Source organism: Tursiops truncatus, chromosome 2 (genome assembly GCF_011762595.2).
Source record: "Tursiops truncatus isolate mTurTru1 chromosome 2, mTurTru1.mat.Y, whole genome shotgun sequence".
NCBI classification, from domain to species: domain Eukaryota; kingdom Metazoa; phylum Chordata; class Mammalia; order Artiodactyla; family Delphinidae; genus Tursiops; species Tursiops truncatus.
In genome coordinates, this window is record NC_047035.1 from 13,527,249 (window position 1) to 13,547,070 (window position 19,822).

The following is a 19,822-nucleotide window of genomic DNA, read 5'->3' on the forward strand; positions in this document are numbered from 1 at the left end:
AGGTCAAGTTGGCTTCCTTGGTGAATTCAATGAAGAGAGATTCAGTTTAAGGGAGAAATGAGGCCAGTACTATAGAAGCTTTCAGAAAGTAGAAGAGGAGTAAAACACTCCCTAACTAATTCTATGAGACCAGTATCTCTTTTTTTTTTGTATTAATTGATTAATTAATTAATTAATTTTTGGCTGTGTTGGGTCTTCATTGCTGCACATGGGCTTTCTCTAGTCGCGGTGAGTGGGGGCTACTCTTTGTTGCGGTGTGCGGGCTTCTCATTGCGGTAGCTTCTCTTGCTGTGGAGCACGGGCTCTAGGCACGTGGGCTCCAGTAGTTGCGGCACTTGGGCTCTAGAGCACAGGATCAGTAGTTGTGGTGCACGGGCTTAGTTGCTCTGTGGCATGTGGGATTTTCCCAGACCAGGACTCGAACCCGTGTCCCCTGCATTGGCAGGAGGATTCTTAACCACTGCGCCACCAGGGAAGTCCCAGAGACCAGTATCTCTTATGAATACAGATGCAGATATCCTCAACAAAATACCAGCAAACTGAATCTAACAGCATAGAGAAGGAATTATATACCAGCAAGCGAGATTCTTTTCAGAAATGCAAGGTTGATTTAACGTATGGAAATCAATGAATGTAATACAACATATAAATAGAATAAAAGACAAAAACCACATGATAATGATAATCTCAGTAGATGCAGAGAACTAATTTGGCAAAGTCAACAATCCCCATGATAACAAAATCACACAACAAACTAGGAATAGAAGTAAAGAAAAATTAAAAAAAAAAAAGAAATTAATATCCTCAACCTGATAGAAGGCATCCATGAAAACCCATGTCTAACAACATATCTAATGGTGAAAGAGTGGATGCTTTCCTTCCAAGATCAGATTAGGCAGGAAAAAGAAATAAAAGGCATCCAGATTGAAAAGGGAGGGACTTCCCTGGTGGCACAGTGGTTAAGAATCCGCCTGCCAGTGCAGGGGACGTGAGTTTGAACCCTGGTCCGGGAAGATCCCACATGCTGTGGAGCAACTAAGCCCGTGCGCCACAACTACTGAGCCCACGTGCCACAACTACTGAAGCCCTCTGAGCCTGCACGCTTAGAGCCCGTGCTCCACAGCAAGAGAAGCCACCACAATGAGAAGCACACTCACCACAGTGAAGAGTAGCCCCCGCTCGCCGCAACTAGAGAAAGCCAGCGTGCAGCAAGAGAGACCCAACAGAGCCAAAAAATAAAATATTTTTTAAAAAAGAAATAAAACTATATTTACAGATGACATGATCTTGTATATAGAAAATTCTAAGGAATTCACACAAAAAATACTATAAATAATAAATGATTTCAGCAAGGTTGTAGGATACAAGGTCAATATACAAAAATCACTTTTATTTGTATACACTAGCAATGAGCAATCTGAAAATGAAATTAAAATTGTAATTCCACTTCTAATAGCATCAAAAAGATTAAAATGCATTGGGATAATAAAAAGCTCAAACCGTATACTCTGAAAACTACAAATCACTGTTGAAAGAAATGAAAGAAAACCGACATAAGTGGAAAGGCGTCCTACACTCATGGAACAAAAGACTTAATTTGTTAAGATGACAATACTCCCCAAATTGATCTACAAATTCAACCCAATCCCCATTAAAATCCTAGCTGCCTTTTTTGCAGAAATTGATAAGCTGATTCACAAATTAATATGGAAATGCAAGGGACCAGAAGAGCCAAAACAATCTTGAAAAAGAACAAAGTTGAGGGACTCACACTTCCCAATCTTTTAACTTTCTATTGTACAAAGCTACAGTAATTAAGACAGTGCACACAATTAGTATTCCTGAAAAAGAAAATGGAAAAAACCAGACTAGATAAGAAAATGCAGTTATATAATCAAAGAGAAATTCTTCAACAAAGTAAGGCTTTATTCAGCACTTGCTACACACTGTGCTAAGTGTTCTATCCATTTATTATTCCATTTAGTTCATAGGACTTCACTAAGTGAAAAATTCTATTACCATCTCCATTTTACCAATGAGAAAACTTTAGAGACTGTGACTTGCCCATAGTAGTGGAGCTGGGCTTTGAACCCAGAATGGCAGCCCGAGTCCAGTGCCTTACTTGATACTGCAGATCTGAATTTTTAGATTGAGAGTTCATACTGTGTTCCAAGAATAGCTGACATAGAATGATGAACGGCAAGACAACACCTGGTAGATCTTCTAGACTTCAGGGAGAAAAGGACTGCTCTTTGCAGATTGTCTGCAGGGAGACCAGTAAGGCTGGCTTCCGAGTTGTCCACAGCAACTGTCGGTGCTGGAAGACTGGAGTATCGTCTGCCACGTTCTGAGGGAGAGAAAGTGGGAAATCTGAGAATGTCATACCTGAATGTCTCAGGTTTAGAGGAACAGAGACAAGAGACAGACATTCTTACACCTGTAAGAATTCAGGGCCTGTAGCATCCACGAGCCCTTTTTGGCAGTATTGCACCAAGCAAGCATCAATTTAAAATAAAGAATTAAAGAAACAATGAATGCATTTGATTGATTGATTGAGGTATAGTTGATGTACAGTATTATATGTTTTAGGGGTACAGCATAGTGATTCACAATTTATAAAGGTTATATCCCATTTATAGTTATTATAAAATATTGGCTGTATTCCCTGTGTTGTACTAAATATCCTTGTAGCATATTTATTTTATACATACTAGTTTGTACCTCTTAATCCTCTACCCCTATCTTGCCCCTCAAATGCATTTTGATATAGAACTGATGAGAAACAATTATGGAGTAGAACATAATTGTTAGGTACCTTGGCAATAAAAAACAGTACTATAACGAAAGTAAGAGGCTGAGGAGAAGGCAAAGGAGAAGGTAGTATGAATATGTCAGTTTCCTCATTTTTATTCTGGGTCAGCAGATACTGTATAGTGTTGAAATGTGTAGATAAAAGAATGACCTACTTTCTGTCCTTTCTCTGGCTCTTTCTTTGTCTCCCCGTCTCTGTCTTTCTGTCTATATACACATACATATAACACACATGCATACATGTAATAAATATAACATATTTTTAACGTTAGAGAGACATAAATGTATGAACTATGTGTAAAAAAAACCCACATTTTTCTGAGGTTGAGTGATTACTTTGGTCACACTTTAGTTTCTCCTGTTAAATTTAAAATTAAAACCAGTATGTATAACAATCTCAATGTTTGTAAAATGATTATTATCTTTCTCTCCTCTTGATACATACGTACATGGAGATAGCTGGGTTATCGTTCAATCAATGTTCACTGGCTATTTCTATGTGGTAGAATTTTGAGATGATCTTTAATTTTCTTTTTGTACTGTACTACATTGTTTTCACTTTAAAATAACCGTGGCATTTAAAAAATTTTAAAACTATTATCAAAAGCAAATGGAGGATAATTTTTTAAAGTTTCAGCATTGAACCCCCAAGTGGAAATGTCAAGGAAGTAGTTGGATATATGAGTCTGGGAAAGTCTGGACTAGAGATTATAAATTTGGGATTCGGCAGCATGTAGCTGATTTTTGAGGAGTGGATGAGATCATCTTGAGAGACACTTCACAGAGAAGGACAAGGGCCCAGAACCGCACTCTGTGCATCTCCAGCACTTCGAGGATGGGTGAGGGTGAAGCCAAAAATGACAGTTCTCAGAGGCAGGAGGAACACCTACCTACCTCTTAGCACTTGCAAAGCCAAGGGCTAAGTCAAGAAGGAGCCAGGCAGTTTTGATAAGGTGCTGGGATGTAGTTCAAAGGCAAGGGTTGCCCACCTGGCTTTCGTTCCACAATGTATTGTTCATTGTGTGTCTTCTACTTTTTTTTCCCTCCCTAAAGCTCATAAGGTAGAGAGCCAGCAATTCCTTCAGCTCCATTTGGAGAATAATTTCAAGGCCTCTAAAATATTTGGGGTCTGGCTAACAGCTGGATCTTTGGAGAGCTGCTGACTCAGCAGATGTTGGCAGCATGTTTGGAGAGCACTCCTGTGGTTTTAAAATGGGCCACAGTAGCTTCTGGTTGATAAATGCTTTATTTGACTTGTGAGTTTAAGGAGAGCAGCCTCTGTAACCATAGCTAAGTGTTTACACTTCACTGTATCCCCCTCAACTTGCAAGCCTTTCTCTTGACTAGTTGGCAGTCTTTCTGGCGGGGCTAAACACGTCAACCTTTAAAACCTCGTTATCTGCTGACAAGAGGTCAAGTTTGGGGAGAGGGCGAGTCGAGGTGGTTTTTCTCAACTCTCCCCTTGAGAATAGGTGGCTGCTGCCCAGTCCACAGGCCTCAGCTCTGTAGCCTGGTGAATTTGCCCTCTCTGGTTAATTCCAGAGCCAGTGCCAATCATGGCACCTTCCAGCTCTTTCTGAAGCTCATCAAACTCTGGAGGGCTGAAGCCACGGGCCACGCATCAGTGACCTCAGCCATTGGTGGATGATGACTGTTTCTGTCCATTGCTGGACTGGCTTCTGTGTCACTCAGCCTCTCTGTCAACATCCTGGCCTTCGGCAGAGCCACTCCACCTCTAATGCTTCTCCTGGCACCGTGCGCTCATCAGCACCCTTCACTCCTCTGTCCTCAGTGCCAGGAGGGCCACACGTGGCCCGGGGTTAGCAGTTGTTCCCTGTCTCACAGAAGTCATTCTCTCTGCTTTTCTTATCGCTACACTTCTACATCAGTGCCTTGCACTGATGTTTGCATACAGAAGTTATTTTTTCAAGTCCTGCAGTGCATTTAGAGACAGGGTTTGAAGGAGGCAGGCTTGCATGTGGATCTGATTAGTTTTCCGATTTTCTCCCCTTCTAGGTAATACTTTCTAATATTCAAAACAGAAGTCCTAAGCCTGGCTCTGCTCCCCACGATCAAGAACTAGGTTTTTTCCTAGAAACAGGACTACAGAGAGCCCATGTCCTCTATTTCAAAAATGGGTAAGCCTTCTTCTTTTTCTAAATCAAATTCCTAAAGAAGGAAAGTAGAAAGCCTTATAATGCTGTCTTCAGTTTAGTTTTTATCGTAAAGCAATTTCAAATATAAATATAAATTTTTTTTCAAAAAAAGAATGAGCATAGGCTCTTTTGTCTCTTCTCCACCTGGGTCCTCACTTTCCCATGAGATTTGAAGGTGGGGGGAGGGAGGAGGCCCCCCCATGAGTACGAGTCACAGTGTGGAGCACCGGGACCAGGAGGGAATGGGGCCCATGCTCTGTGCTCCCTTGCCTCCCTGGGATGGTACTGCACAGGCCTCCCTGCTTTGTTGCGGGGAAAATGAAGGGATTGGAAACCCTGGCCCACAGGATCACCTGCCTTTGAATGGCTGATCCGTTTGGAGAACTGGATTTGCCAGATTTCAGACGGTTTTTATGAAAGCGAGCATGGCTGTAATGCCACGCAGGTACATTTTCCCCTTGAGCTGCCCTTGAAGAGAGTTTTAAAAAGGCTTAAGAGCCTGCACGTAAGGGATAGCTCTCTCATGCATTTGATGCTTGTTTTCCTTTTCGTGTTGCTCTTATGAGAAATGCAATGATACGCTTCCAAATCTCTTCAGCTGTCCCTTGTTTTGACATTCTGCTGCAGGATAGATGTGCATGGAGACCAACAGTAGGTATCTGGTTCCCCCGTAGCTCCTCCTAGGCTGTGCGTGGGAGGCCCCTTCCTCAGGAATAGTCCAATAGCGCTTTAAGCTGCAGATTGGATAACTGAACAGGGGAGTTGCTCCCTCTTCATTTTCAAGAGCTTCAAACCTTGGGGCGTAGCTCATGGAAGTGGGATTTCACCTGCCCAGAGCCACATGCTTCTGTTTCCCATTTGTTGGGGGAGTAAATGCTTATTTTCCAAATCCTATTAAACTGTTTGTGGAGAAGGCCTGCTTTGCTCCAAAGGTTCAGATTGGCAGGGCCCACAAAAGGCTGCAATAAACACCCCAAAGTTTGGAATGGCTTGGTAGCTTTGGCATAGATGCTTTTGAGTTTGATCTCATCTGTCACTGATTGAGATCGTCTGAGTGATGGTGCATGTCCTCTAGACTGAGTTTTGAGTTCTAGTTTCTTTGCTGTTATAAATAGAGAGAGAAGGGAGGGAACGTAGAATATTTTTTCTGTTTATTCTCCCTCTTCACAATAAATAGTGTCATCACAGAGGAAACTCCAACCCTGGCTTTCCCTCCCTCTAACCTGTGAGTGTGTGTGATTGATATGCAAGTCCAGAGGCCGGAATGAATTTCCCTGGGGCTTTCAGTAGTCCCAAACCAATACCTTCTATTGAAAATGTTTTGTGTGAGATTGATAAGGACCGGCCGGATGACTTATTTTCCTATTTGAAGCTTATTCGTCGAGGAGGAAGAAGCGGGGCTATGGGGCTCTGTCCTCTTGCCCCGAACCTCTGGATGCCCACCAGAACCCAACTAAAAAATAATGATGAGAGGTTTGCACTAGGTGATGGATTACATGCTGGGAATTGCTTACTGGCTCATGTCTCATTTTATCTTACCCAAGTTCAAGAAGGTTCCCATTGACATAGTCAAAGTTAAGGGACTGCTTAATTTTGAAGCCCCTCTTCGTTTCTTCTTGTCCTCTTGGTCTTCTCCCTGGGCTCTGAAGACCAGTGATGCATTGAGCCGGCCGCCCTGGAGGGCTCTTGTCAGCTGCAGTGTTCTAAAGCGGTAACAAGAGGTTACGTGGGTAGGCGGAGGTGAGGGCCAGTTTTGAGACCACGAAACACGGACGAAAGGAGAGAGACCAGTGGGAGGTTTTGGACATGCCAAGCGCTGTCAGGGCTGCTGACTTACACGGTGGGTCACTCGGGGCCCAAGAGCCACACCCGGGGGGCATTCATCAGTGGACGCGTACCGCCAGTGTCTCTGCGGAGCAAGTGGGGGCAAATGGAGGCGGGAGCCATCCCTAAACACCAGCGGCTTCCCATCTTCCAATGTGTTTGCTCTGCTCCTTCGTCGTCTCGCTCCCTTTTTGTGTTTCTACAACTTAGAAATATATATATCTGGGATTGACAGGATTTGACAGATTTTCAGGGTTAGGAAAATGCATCTTAGATGAGTTTGGCAATAAGAGTTACTAATTGGTAAAGCGTATCTTTTTCTTTAGAAATACACTTAAATATGTTCAGCCTTTTAGTTGCCAAGCCCGTGAACTTGGGTCTCTTTCAGAAAGAACCTGACGCCAGGACCAGCTCCTGGGCCGCTCTGATCCCTTAGATCCCTCTTCTGTTTACCAAGTACTTTTATTTCATCGTTGATCCTCATGGCGTTATATCTTCCACACCCACCACCGCCCTTGGGGTTGGCGGTGTAAACAGCATCGCCTCTATTACACACACGGTGACCTGGCTGCCGGGCTTCTGACCTCAGTCCTTTCAGTGCTGCCCCCACTGCAGGGGAAATGCTGTGTGCAGGGCCTTGGCTCAACCTTCAAACCGTGGCCTTGTCCACCATCCAGCCTCACTTGTGAGGGAGCGCTTGACCCCGGGATGAGACATTGCCGGGGGATGGTCCCCAGCCTCCACGAATTGGTGTTTTCTCATCACACTTTTCCTCATGTCTCATCTACAGCCTGTCACAAATCATACGTTTCTTCTTCTCTCCTCCTCCCCCTGCCCCTCTCCCCGCTCCTTTCCTCCCCCTCTCTTTCCTGCCTCACCCCCTTCCCCTCCCTCTCCTTGTTGCCCCCTCACTCCCCCTTCTCCCCTGTCCCCTGGGAGGGAGAGAGCACCTGTCATCATCCCAGCCCCAGTGTCCTTGGGCGTGGTCTGGCTTGGCACACACCCACGTCGATTTCACGGGGGTTTCTCTCATCCCTCTGGGTGGCAGCAGCAGGCCTGCTGTGGATGAGAAAACCGTCCTGCTGAGGCTGTGCAGAGGGTGGAGGCAGAGCGCGTTAGCCGCAGAGGGCCAGGGCTACTGCCTCTGAGCTTTTCGAATTTCCTCACCCACGGTAGGCACTCGGATGAGGGGAAGCAAGGGCGCTGGAGCCAGAGGACCGGATAAGGGACCAGCCCTTCTCCTCGCTGGGTGTCCGTTTCTTTATCTGTAAAATAGTGCCAGAACCAGAGAGCTGCGTGTGGCGCAAATAAGAGAACGCATGTGGAAGCATCTGGTGCAGCGTCAGGCAAACAGGCAGGGGGAAACTGTAACTTCCAGTGATGACGATGCCCGGCTGGCTTTCCAGCTGGAAGTGGGACCACAGGAAGGTCGGGCTCCAGCTGAAGTGGACGTTCTCGAAGCAGGCGTCACTCACTTCACTGCAGAGCCTCACACAGCAGAGTTTTCAAGGAAGGGCCCTCGTTTATGACTGCTGGTGTGAGCCAGCTCTGCTCGAGATGCGTAACAATTAGCTTGGGTAACCCCTAATCACCGAGGGCCACCCCAGTGTTTCAGAGAAAGGAGGCGGGGCCGCCTGGTGTGAGGCACTAGCACTGGGTGTTCTGGGCAGTGTGCAGAGAAACAGCCTCAGCCTGGGGCTCCCCTCAGCCTTCTGAGAAGTGTTGCCCCTCCTTGAGTCCTTGAGGCCACAATGCCAGAGAAGCTTGGGTTTGGGAGGCCATTTATTTACTCCACGTTATTTTAGGAATATTGAACTATATCTTATAAACGAAGGGTAGCCGAGGACATTTCAAGGAGCTTTGCTTCTTACTCCAGCACGTCAGGCGTACTGGGTAAGCCAAATGGATTGTAGTGTGTGTTTCCCCTGGTTCTGAATTGGTTTTAATTCAAGGAGGGTGGGGATAAATTCAAGCAAGAAGGCAGATGAGCGTCAGTGTCTGGGAAGTGTACCCGCTGGGTCGTCCTCTTTCCTAGGGTGCATCACGGAGTTCTGTGTGGGAGATCCTCGGAGAAGGTAGGAAGTCAGGCAATATGGTCAGACTCTGGGCTGCCCCCCACGTGCCTGCAGCCAGGCCAGGGAATAAAGTGGGATGGAGGGCTTTTTGGAGTTGTGTTATTACAGTCAGTCAGCACTATGCATTTGTTGGCTTTAAATAGACCTCTAATTAGCACTATGCATTGACTTTTCAAAGTTTTTAAACTTCCCCAGTCATCTTGTTGACCTTTGCAACTGTTCAGCCCTGCTCAGTGTAGCTTGGAATTAGAAGGCAGGAAGAAGGGCCATGAGGCCTGCGGCGTCCCATGGGCTGCCGAGGTTCCTGGGTTTATGGCCTCAGAGAAACAGTAGCAGCAGACGGGCTCCCACAGGCCCTGTTGGGGGCGGGAGGGAGGGGGAGGGAGAGGGCTTGGCTCGATGCACTGGCCTCCCCAGGCACTGGAGCGACTTGGCCTTGTCCTCTGCATTCTTGCCTTCAGTACGTCTTCCTTCTGGCGGTGATAGAAGTGGTTGTTTTTTCAACTGCCCCCTGCTTTTTACATTAGGAGTCAAATGCAGGGAACATGAGAAAATTCAGACACATTTCCAGTAAGCGTTTCGTATGTCTTAACTTTTGGTACATGACATTTCTCGAGAGATTCAGAGAGTAAAAAGAAATGAGCCTGCACTGTGGGAGATAGTAGGAGAAAAGAAAAAGGGTAAGATGTGAAAATAAGTAAATTATAGGCGACAGTATGGTTGTTTAAAAGAGTAAACAATGCAAGAACACCTAATAATCACTGTAACTGAGCTGAGGTTTCCAGGCCCATTCATTCATTCAGTAAAGTACTTATTCATCCATTTAGTGAGGACTAATTGCATAGTAGCCAGGCCCTGTCCTAGCACTGGGGCTCTAATGCGGAAAAGAACGACAAAGTCCCTGACCTCCTAGAACTTCATCTCAGGGAACTAACTAAAAGAAGCAGTCTCAGGATAGTCTGTACATGTGTGACAGGGGAAGTCCAGGTTGCCAGAAAGCCAAATAAGGAGGCTGCCTGTTGAGACGGCGGAAGATTTGGGAAGGGGAGTAAAGCTTTGGAGAAGCGGGATTGAAATGATGTAGGTGCACAGATTGGGGAGAGTCAGGGGTGCTTTCCAACTAGTTGGTAGAAACCTGGGGTTAGAACTGTACTCAGTATTGTATATATTCTGCAGGGTATGAGGAGACCACTCTGGTTGGAGCAGAGGTTTATACAGTAATGTATGTGTTTCTATATAAACCTCCCAGCACAGGACCTGGCATGCAGTAGATTGGGTCAGTTATCCAACATAGTTCTGCTATGTGCCGGTACTGTGCTTGGTACTGAATTGGGGAATATAAGACACATAGTCCGGGTTCTCGGGGAGGATACAGCCTAGTGAGGGAGAAGATAATAAACAAGTAAACCAATGTTTATACTTACAAATCGTAATAAATGCTAGGAAACGAATGGGTGCAGCAAATAACAGAGGGCACCTGCTCAGGTAGGGTGGTCAGGCCAGGCCTCCTGAGGAAGTGACATGAGACCAAGACTTGAAGGATGAGAAGGAAGTAAGCGTGCCACAAGCAGGAGAAAGAGTGCTGCAAGCAGAGGGCCCGCCACGTGTAAGGTCTTGACCCAGGGAAGTTTGATGTGTTTAGGAACCTGAAAAGAGCCCAGTGTGGCTGCAGCAGAGTTGGAAGGGGGAGAGTCACAGACTCTCCTGGTTTGGCTTACCCTGAAAAGGCAGATCTACCGTGGTGGCGTACAATGGGAGAGTAGCGATTGTCCAAAGAAAAATCCCCAAGTCACCAAAACAAAGGCGAGGTGACAGTGGTGGGCAAGGCATTAGATGCTCACCTCAAAGATGACAGTGGGGCTTCCCTGGTGGCGCAGTGGTTGAGAGTCCGCCTGCCGATGAAGAGGACGCGGGTTCGTGCCCTCGTCCGGGAGGATCCCACGTGCCGCGGAGCGGCTGGGCCCGTGAGCCATGGCCGCTGAGCCTGCACATCCGGAGCCTGTACTCCGCAACGGGAGAGGCCACAACAGTGAGAGGCCGGCGTACCGCAAAAAAAAAAAAAGATGACAGTGGTCGTAGGGACCAAGACAAGTGGATGGATTGGAGATGTATGGTAGAACTGCTGTTCGTTGATGTGTGATCCCAACTGGTGTGGGGACTAGGTGATGAATTGGATTTGGGGGGGAGCGGGAAGGGGAACAGAGGAATCAGGAATGACTCCCCAGTTGCAGTCGGAGCAACTGGTTAGATGGAGTGGGGACAAGGGGAGGACCAGATTCGGAAAAGGGGAAATCAGAGATTTGCCTTTGGATGTGTATCATTTGAGAGCCTGTGAGATTTCCAAGTGGCAGTGTCGACTAGGAGGATAGATGAGCACAGGGGAGGTTGAACCTTGAGTTATAAGTTGGGAGTCTCAGCATGTTGATTATATTTAAAGCCCTGGACTGGATGGGCTGAGAGGGACAGACCGTAAAGAGAGAAGCAAAGCCCAGGACCCAACAGGAAACCTGCAAGAGTTGGAGTTGGGCCAAGGAGGAGGAGCCCATAGGGGAGCTGCCCGAGGTAAGAGGGACCACGAGGGTGTGTCCTCGTAGAAGCCTAAGGTGCCTGAAGAGGAGGAAGGGCTCACCTGATGATGCTGAGGTGTTAATAAGGGTAAATACCAAAGCACTGGATTCGATAATATGGAAAGCCTTTGTGACCTTGAAAGGACTTTTGTTGGATGGTCAGAGCACAAGCTAGACTGGGGAAAGAGCGGCACGAATGAAGTGGTGGCGTCAGATGTGGGTCACTTTAAATAAATGTTATTTCCGTTCCCATTTCCTTTTCCAAGTTAGGGTTCTCGCTGGAAGGATGGATGGTGGAGAGATGGTGGAAGACTGAAAACCAGGCTAAGATGCAGGGAATTTATTCTTCAGGTGTGGAGAAGGATGGGATATCAGGAAGGGCCAAGGCTAGGGTAGTTCATTTGGCAGGAGTCTAGTGCCAGCAGAATCATGCCCACCATATCAGTCGGACTTGGTTCATTTTACTTGGTTTTCAGCCATAGGCTACGTTCTGATCTCAGCAAGAACCATGTATGTATTGGACTGAGAGAAAGATGGGGTGATGGAGGGAGTCGGGGGGGGGAGTCCATGTAAGTGGGCTACTTCCTTTATTCACAACAGCTTCAGGAGGGAAGTTTACGGACCAGTGTGAGTCCTGCAGCCTGGTCAGCCAGGACCACCTCGGTGATGCCACTTGTCATTCAAGCAGTCCTGGGTCTGGAAGACTTTGGGTCAACCTAGCGAACTGTGCTAAGCACTTCCCATGAGTCATTTCAGTAATAAGGAAAATTTTCATAATAGTTGAGCTGAAGGTCGGGTATAGAATCTGAAAATCCTGGAGTCCAAATGGTTAGAGCATGTTTTTAAAAATCACTGCCCTTTGTAGCTGAGGACTCTGAGATCCAGAGAAATCACATTCAATGATCATTTAATAAGTATTTATCAAGAACCTCAAGAGGTTATTTACTAGTGCCAAACGCTGTTCTAAGTGAACAGGTCAGACCCAGTCACTGCCTTGCTGGGGTTTACATTTTGCTCAGGGAGACCGTCAGTACACAAGGCAGTGCTGGGGTGTGCTCAGAGCAGGAGCCCGAAAAAATGGCTCCTCTGTTTATAACACACCCGACAGGCATCTGGGTTCATTGTGACAAGGGACACAAAACTTGTAGCCTTCCTATGAACAAATACCCTACACATGTCCTCCTGCACCTCCAGGTGGCCGCTCAGCGGGACCAGTGGGACAGGGCTCCATGCTGGAAGAAAAGCCACAGTGTTTAGCGGGGGAGTTTGCCGCCTAGAGCCTGTGGAGGACCATGAGTGGTCTATAGACTTAAAGGCTTTGACCCTCTCTTTTCAAGGAAAAAAAAAGATCCCATTTATATGCTATTCTAGAAAAGACCAAACAGTGGAGACAATAAAAAGATCAATGGTTGCCAGGAGTTTGGGAGAGAGGGGAGATGAATACACAGCACATAGAAGTTTTTTAGAGCAGTGAAAATACTTTGTGTGCCATTATAATGATAGATAGATGTCACTATACTTTTGTCCAAACCCATGGAATGTGCAACACTATTCACTTCCTTAGAGTGAACCCTAAGGTGAACTGTGGACTTCGGGAAATTTCTGTACCTTCCTATCAATTTTGTTGTAAACCTAAAACTGCTAAAAAAAAAAAAAAAAAAGAAAGAAAAGAAAGAAAAAGAAGAGAATTAAACAAGGCAGTGAGACTTATTCAGGGTCACACAGCTAGTTGGTGGCCTGTGCCTCCCCCTGCTGACACCCAGCCCAGTTTTCTCAGCGCTCGCACAGAATGACCCCGCCCAGTTAGTGTTCTCTTCTTGAAGATGGAGCTCTGGGCAGCAGAGCCGCAAGGAATACATTAGGCTGAGAAAATAAGGACTTTTAAAGCCAGTCTAGTTGTAATCGTTTATGGAATAAAAAGCGTCAGCCAAGTCTCCTCTGTTTTGTTTCAGTGTAGACTAGGTCTGGCTCATCCCTTAATGCCATCAAAACTTTAGTATGAAAACAAAGGAGTCTTTGTCAGTTTTAATTATGAAATTCCAGGACCACTTTCCGTGATACATTTCAGGGAATGAATTATGGGGGACGGGTAGTTGCTTTCTGCACTGCATAAGCCTGAGCACCCACGGCGTGTTCGAGGCCTGCGCCATCAAAGCGTTATCCGCGTTCAGCAAGGTGGGTGCATCCACGTTGGCCTGTCCTGTCTTCAGCAGAAGAACGGGGTAGGTCATCTGAGGCTTCCAGAGTACAAGGTGGGGTAGGGTGGGAGCACGGGGCGTGGGGAGGGGACCGGTGAACTAACTAGCAGTTACTCGCATCTCACAAAGGCCCCTCTCCGGACGGTTTCTCCCAGCTGTAGGCTGCCTCCTTCAGCCTCCATTCAGAGTTGGAATTCCCTGAAAGATGAACTGGTACCGGAGATTATTCCAGTTCTTCACCTTGGGTTTGTCCGGGATAGTGATTTTCTATTTTAATGGAGGCAGGAGGGAAGGGGGAGGTTCTTTGTTTATTCATTCACTTATTTGTTCATCCAGCAAACATTTATGTGCTAGGAGCTGGGGTTGAGACAGCAAACGATCCCAGTGGATTCTCTAGTCCAACAGGAAGATAAATAATTACAAGTAGGCTTACACCTTAGGAAAGGAGAAGGCGGCGATACTACCTCTTTAAATTCAGCCTTTCACTTTGCACGTTTTCCCCAAAAGAGATGGTTATATAACAGTTGTGGCTAAAAAATCAAAATTAACTTTATTTTTTTGATATTTCCCAATAATTCTTGATACGACCGGAGATTGACCCTGGAATTTTCTTTCATGGAGGGCAATATTTGCAGGCCGACTCTTGGGTCATGCTCTGGACAGGAGTATCCTCAGTGAGCATACACAGCAGGAACATAACAGTGCGGTGTGAGGACTACTGCCCAACTCTGTTTAGTTTCAGACGATTTGTTCCAACATTCACTTGTTCTGCCAGTGTTTATTCAGCTGCTGCTCCTGCCAGATGTTCTCCAGGTGCTGGGGGTGAAATGGTGAGCAGCCAGACGTGCTTCTTGCTTTCAGAGAGAAACCAGGTCCTTATATTCCTGGGTGTATAACTACACCCCGAGATGGGGCTCAGGCGGCAAGGTACCCATTTCTGTGAGAGGCCATTTGAAAATGAAGTTGACCTGGAGCTGGTGGTTAGGGGAGGTTTCCCGAGCAAGTGACTGAGCAGAGCCTGAAGATGAATCAGTGAAGAGGAGCTAATTCACAAAGGCAAGGTGGACTGGGAAGGGCGCTCGTGTTGGTTAGACCTGAAAGGATCCTGAATGGGCATCAGAGGCATCTGGTCCAACCAACCCATGCTTTTTCTCTGCTCTGTTTTTCTCAGTATTTAACGGGCATCAAATGTACTACGAACAGTGCTTACCGGGGATCTTCTTAGGTTCAGTTAAGCATTCCGACCCACAAGACTTTCAGTGGCCACACTTGGCCATCTGTGGAGACAGATCTGGAGCAGAACCGTAAGTTGCCAACCAGGCAGTGTCAAGGGTTTCTCTCCTGTGAGCTGTGCTCTTGGCAGTCATCTGGCCACCCAGGAGCTGTCCTCTTTGCCCCTCCCTCATCCTGTGACAGCTCACATGCTAGAGAGTGAGCTTCACGTGGAGTAGGGATGGGGTCTGCCCCGGCTTAACATCTCCCTGAGGGATATGCTCAGTCGTAAGTCATCACATTCAAGGAAGCCCGAAGCGGCGTTGTCCCCGTCAGATATTTATAGTTCCTTCCAGTCCAGATGCAAGATATCAGTCAGAGGTCATTCTTAATATAAGCAATGTTGCCTCGTAACATAATTGACATTCTAGCTTTATTAGGTTTCCAGGGAAACAGAACTAGAAAGTTAACCTAAGGTCAGATTCTCAAGCAGGAGAGGAAAGGAATTTGCTAACCCTTTGCCCACATTGTGTTTTTTTTCCCTTATCTAATCTGTTTATTGTCTGTCTCCCATCACTGGCATATAAGTTCCAGGAATTTGTATCTGTTTGGTTTGGGGAGGGATCTGTACCTTGAGAGTATCTGGTATACAGGTGTACGTGAATGAATGAGTGAGTGAGTGAATGAACTTATGTTCGTCCGAGATGGCTGTGGCTCACAGATGCCTGACAGTTGTGTGTTTTCTTTAAAATTAGTTCACGCAGCATGTATGTACTGAGAGCTAAGCGTGCAAGCACTGTGCTAGGTGCCGGGATGTAAGGAAGAAAAAAACAGCCTAGACGGGCCTCGTGGAAGTGACCGCTCCTGTTGCTGTTTAGGGGGAGCTGTGCTCTGACCGTCCAGCTCTTCCCACAGATGATGTCCTTCTGTTGGAAGAGGGTGAAGGGGGCCAGGTATCAAGTGGTTTCCTTGACCTCAGTAAGAGATAATACGTTTTCTGGAAAGGTCATAGGGACTTCTGTTGTCTGCCTTATCTCTGAGACTGTTTCCAATAACGGTGGCTTTATTATAAGACACCCCCCAAGCAGGCCTGATAGACTCTTTCTTTTCTGAGAAGCTCCTAGCTTGGTGGAAAATTGGTGCTTGTAGCCCTCCTTGCTTAAGCCTGGCGTGTACACATCTGGATGGGATTCTAGCGTTCCCACAGCAGGAAAGAGAATTATCATTTTCCACGGTTTAGTGTTGAGAACATTTGCTCCCAGAGCCTCCCAGACGCGCATTTTTTTTCAAGTATGTAGCGCTTTGAGTTGAAACCTCACAGGCTGAAGTTGGACACAGAAGCCCGAGAGCCTGTTTAAGCATGGCCTTTGTACGCAGCCCCTCAAGGGCAGGCCATTGAAATGACACGTGTGTGTCGGGAAGGAGGAATTCACGTCCCGTCTGGTCAAGGAGGAAGCCAGAGTTTACCCTCTCTGAGCCCGTCAGACTGTGGAGTGCTTTCTCGGTAATTTAGTGACGTCTGTGCCACAGAGCCGGTCCAGATGTATCTGCCCGGGAAGCGGGGTGGATGGGCAGGAGGGTGTTGGGAAGGCACGCAGCATTCCTGTTCTTGGCCAGAGCAAATCTCATCAACCTGTTCTTTCCCTTCCCTGGTTTAGGTGTCAAATGTGTTAATATTTTATATGAGGGCAGGGTGCAGGGGGTGGAGGCCCCAGCTCTTTTCAAGGGATATTTCCTACCTATTTCTTTTTAAGTCATCATTTTTCTCTCCATACTTTTTTCTTTTTTTTTTGCAGAGGTATTTTTAGTCAGCTCTTAGAGAGAGTTGCAGAGAGGTTGAGTTAAAGCCCAGAAAATGACTGAGACATCTTTGGAAAATTTATGACTTTTCTTAGGAAATGCTAGAACCTTCTATTGAAAGTGAGGGGGCCATAAATTTTCTTACAAACACCTGCCTTTATATTTTTATAGCAATGTCCGCCATAGATCTTTACACCAATAAGGATATCTGCAATATGATTGTATGTTCTCATAGCAAAATCCTGCATTAAATTGTAAGATTTTTAAAAATTAATGAATTGCTTTTTTCAATTGACATTTGATTTTTCCACCTTCCTCTCTATTTGAGGTTTGAATTTTTACTTTTTATTCACAGGTGACTTTGGTGGTGATTCTCTAGGCCCGGCACAGACATACTGTACCTTTTTGTTCAGTTAGCTCTTCCTTCTGTATCTTCTCTTTGCTGGCAGGTGCTTGGTTGATGGTTATGGGAGCTGGTTCTCCTTTGACTCTCCCTGGCAAATTAGCATCAGAAGCAGCAATCTCTGCATGTTGGAAACAAGCAGTTAAAATACCAGGAAGAATCTGCTGTTGTGTTTCTTCTGAAGAATACTCAGAAAAACTCATTAGCCAGACTTGGTAAAACCTCTGAATTACAGATTTTTTTAAAGATGCAATTACACTGCTTTCAAGTACGTTTTGAGCTAGTTAAAAAAAAGAAGATATTGCCATCTCAACTCCATGTATGTTTATTGAGAGCCTGCTGGGCACCAGTCACTAGGATAAGCTCTGGGATATGAGATGAATAAAAAATGTTCTCTGAGCTCATGGGGAAGACAACAAATAATTATAACACCTGGTGAAAAGCACTATAAAGAAAAGATGGGCTGCTGGGGAGAAGGAGAGGGAGGGGAGGAAGGAGGAACAAGCACTTGCCTGGGTGCGTTCGTCAAGTTCATTAGAAGAACTGACATTTGAACTTGGTCTTTGAGGGAGGGGTGAGATTTCCCCATCTCAGGGAGGCCTGGGGCGGGGGGCAGGGATGGCAGTCCTGGTTGAATGCTAGAGCTACCAGGCCAGACACACTTTATGCACTCTTGGCAGGCAGCATTGTCTAGTGGTTAAAAGCCATTGGCTCTGGATCCACCTGCCTGGGTTTGAATCCTCCGCCTTACAAGCGCGGTGACCTTGGCAAGTTACTTAACCTCTCTGTGTTTCACTTTCCTCATATGTAAACTGGGGATAATAATAGTACCTGCTTCATAGTGTTGTTAGGCAGATTAAGTGCGTTAGTAATTATTGTGTGTTTGGACAGTGTCTGGCACACGGTAAGTTTGATAAATAAATTAATAAAACCCTGCAGAGTGAAGGGTTTGTCAGCTCCCTAGAAGAAAAGGTAAGAATCAGCAGCTGAGAAGTCTGGGAAGATGATAACAACAGTGGCAGTATAGTTTTGGGATCTTCTCATATCCTGTCATTAAAAAAGACACAGTAACCGGACAGCAAAACCAAAAACCCGTGCACAACATTTACAGTGAAACTAGATGACAAGGTGTACTCACGAACACCAAAGTACAAGCTAATGGCGACAGACTACCAACAGGTAGAGACAAGCATGTTATTTGCATCTGTGTGGGAGAAAGCAGAAGGAAGCAATGGGGGATCCCAGGGGCCTGAGGACAGGAGACCCGAAAATAGCCCTCAAGACTCCTGGAAAGCTTGTCTGGCCAATTTGAGATTAGCTGCTGAAAATGAGAGGGTTTTGCCAAGTAAGGTCTAAGGGACTGGAGCAGTCTGGCCCCTGTGAAGACTTGAAACCGACCCACTAGGGCTTTTTGCTGGGACTGGACCCCACAATGAGGAGAATGCTGAAAGTGGAATGAAAACTGACCAAGTGACACAAGAGACAAAAGAACGATCAGGTAGAGATAAAAGTGAAGGACGGGGAGGTAGCCAGGAACTATCATAAAGCAAGATGCTACTATTATTTTTTTAGCGGCTTTATTCAGGTATAATTTATATATCAAAAATTCACCTGTTGTAAATATTACAGTTCAATTGTTTTAAATAAACTTACGGAAGCATTGCAGTCATTGGCACAATTCAGCGTTAGAACATTCCATCACCCTAAAAGTTCTTCATGCCTATTTGTAGTCAGTCCCCACTCCTACCCCCAGCTCCAGACAACCACTTATCTGCTCTATAGATTCGCCTTTTCCAGAAATGTCACATAAATGGGATCATAGAATATGTCGTCCTTTGTGTCTTGCTTCTTTCTCTTAGGATAATGTGTTTGAGGTTTACCCACGTTGTTGAATATATCAGTAATCACTCCTTTGTATTGCTAAATAGTTTTTCCATTCTTTGTCCGTTTACCAGTTGATGAACATTTGGATCATTTCCACTCTGGGGCTATTATGAATAATGCTGCTATGATCACTCATGGACAAATCTTTCTGTAGACATATGTTTTCATTTTCCTTAGATAGATTCATCAGAGTGGAATTGATGGGTCATAAGTTTATGTTTAACTTTTAAGAAACTGCTAAGCTGTTTTCCTGAGTGACTGTACCATTTTACCTTCCTAGCAGCAGTGTATGAGAGCTCCAGCTTCTTTCCATTCTCTTCAACATTTAGTGTTGGCAGTTTTGAAATTAAAGCCAGTCTGGTGGGTTTGTAGTGGTATCTCGTGATTTTAATTTGCATTTCCCTAATGATTAATGATGTTCAGCTGTTTTGCATGTGCCTATTAGCTATTATATCTTCTTTGGTGAAACGTCTTCAAATCTTTTGCCCTGTTTTCAATTGGATTGTCTTCTTATTATCAAGTTGTAAGAGTTCCTTATATATTCTGGGTACAGGTCCTTTATCAGATATATAATTTGCAGATATTTTCTGCCAGTCTGTGGCAGGTATTCATTTTTTTTAATTATGTCATTCAGAGAGGAAAAGTTAATTTTGATGAAGTCCAACTTAACCAATTTTTCTTTTTATGGATCGTCCTTTTGGTGTCATAGCTAAGAAATTTTGGCCCAATCTAAGACCACAAAGTTTTTCTCCTGTGTTTTATTACAGAAGTTTTAACTTTTACACGTAGGCCTCTAATCTATTTTGAGTTAATATTTGTGTATGGTGTGATGTAAGAGTCTAAGTTAATTTTTTTTTTTTTTTGCATTTAGATATCCAGTTGTCTAAGCACC

The 19,822-nt window shown here is 45.5% G+C and overlaps 1 protein-coding gene and 1 non-coding gene across 10 annotated transcripts in view; both read left to right on the forward strand.

Annotated features, from left to right (window-relative positions):
* Positions 1-19,822, forward strand: part of TTC7B (tetratricopeptide repeat domain 7B) — a 237,783-nt gene that overhangs the window by 69,143 nt on the left and 148,818 nt on the right. For 8 of the 9 annotated variants that reach the window (XM_073800124.1, XM_033850722.2, XM_033850723.2 and 5 more), the window contains one exon: positions 4,828-4,949. The exons of the other annotated variant lie outside the window; for it this stretch is intronic. In XM_073800124.1, the coding sequence (XP_073656225.1) occupies positions 4,828-4,949 (122 nt within the window). The remainder of the gene's footprint in view (positions 1-4,827; positions 4,950-19,822) is intronic. 9 annotated transcript variants of the gene reach the window in all.
* LOC117311487 (small nucleolar RNA SNORA11) lies at positions 12,481-12,609 on the forward strand. Its single transcript, XR_004525683.1, has one exon. It is a non-coding gene; the product is annotated as a small nucleolar RNA SNORA11 (small nucleolar RNA).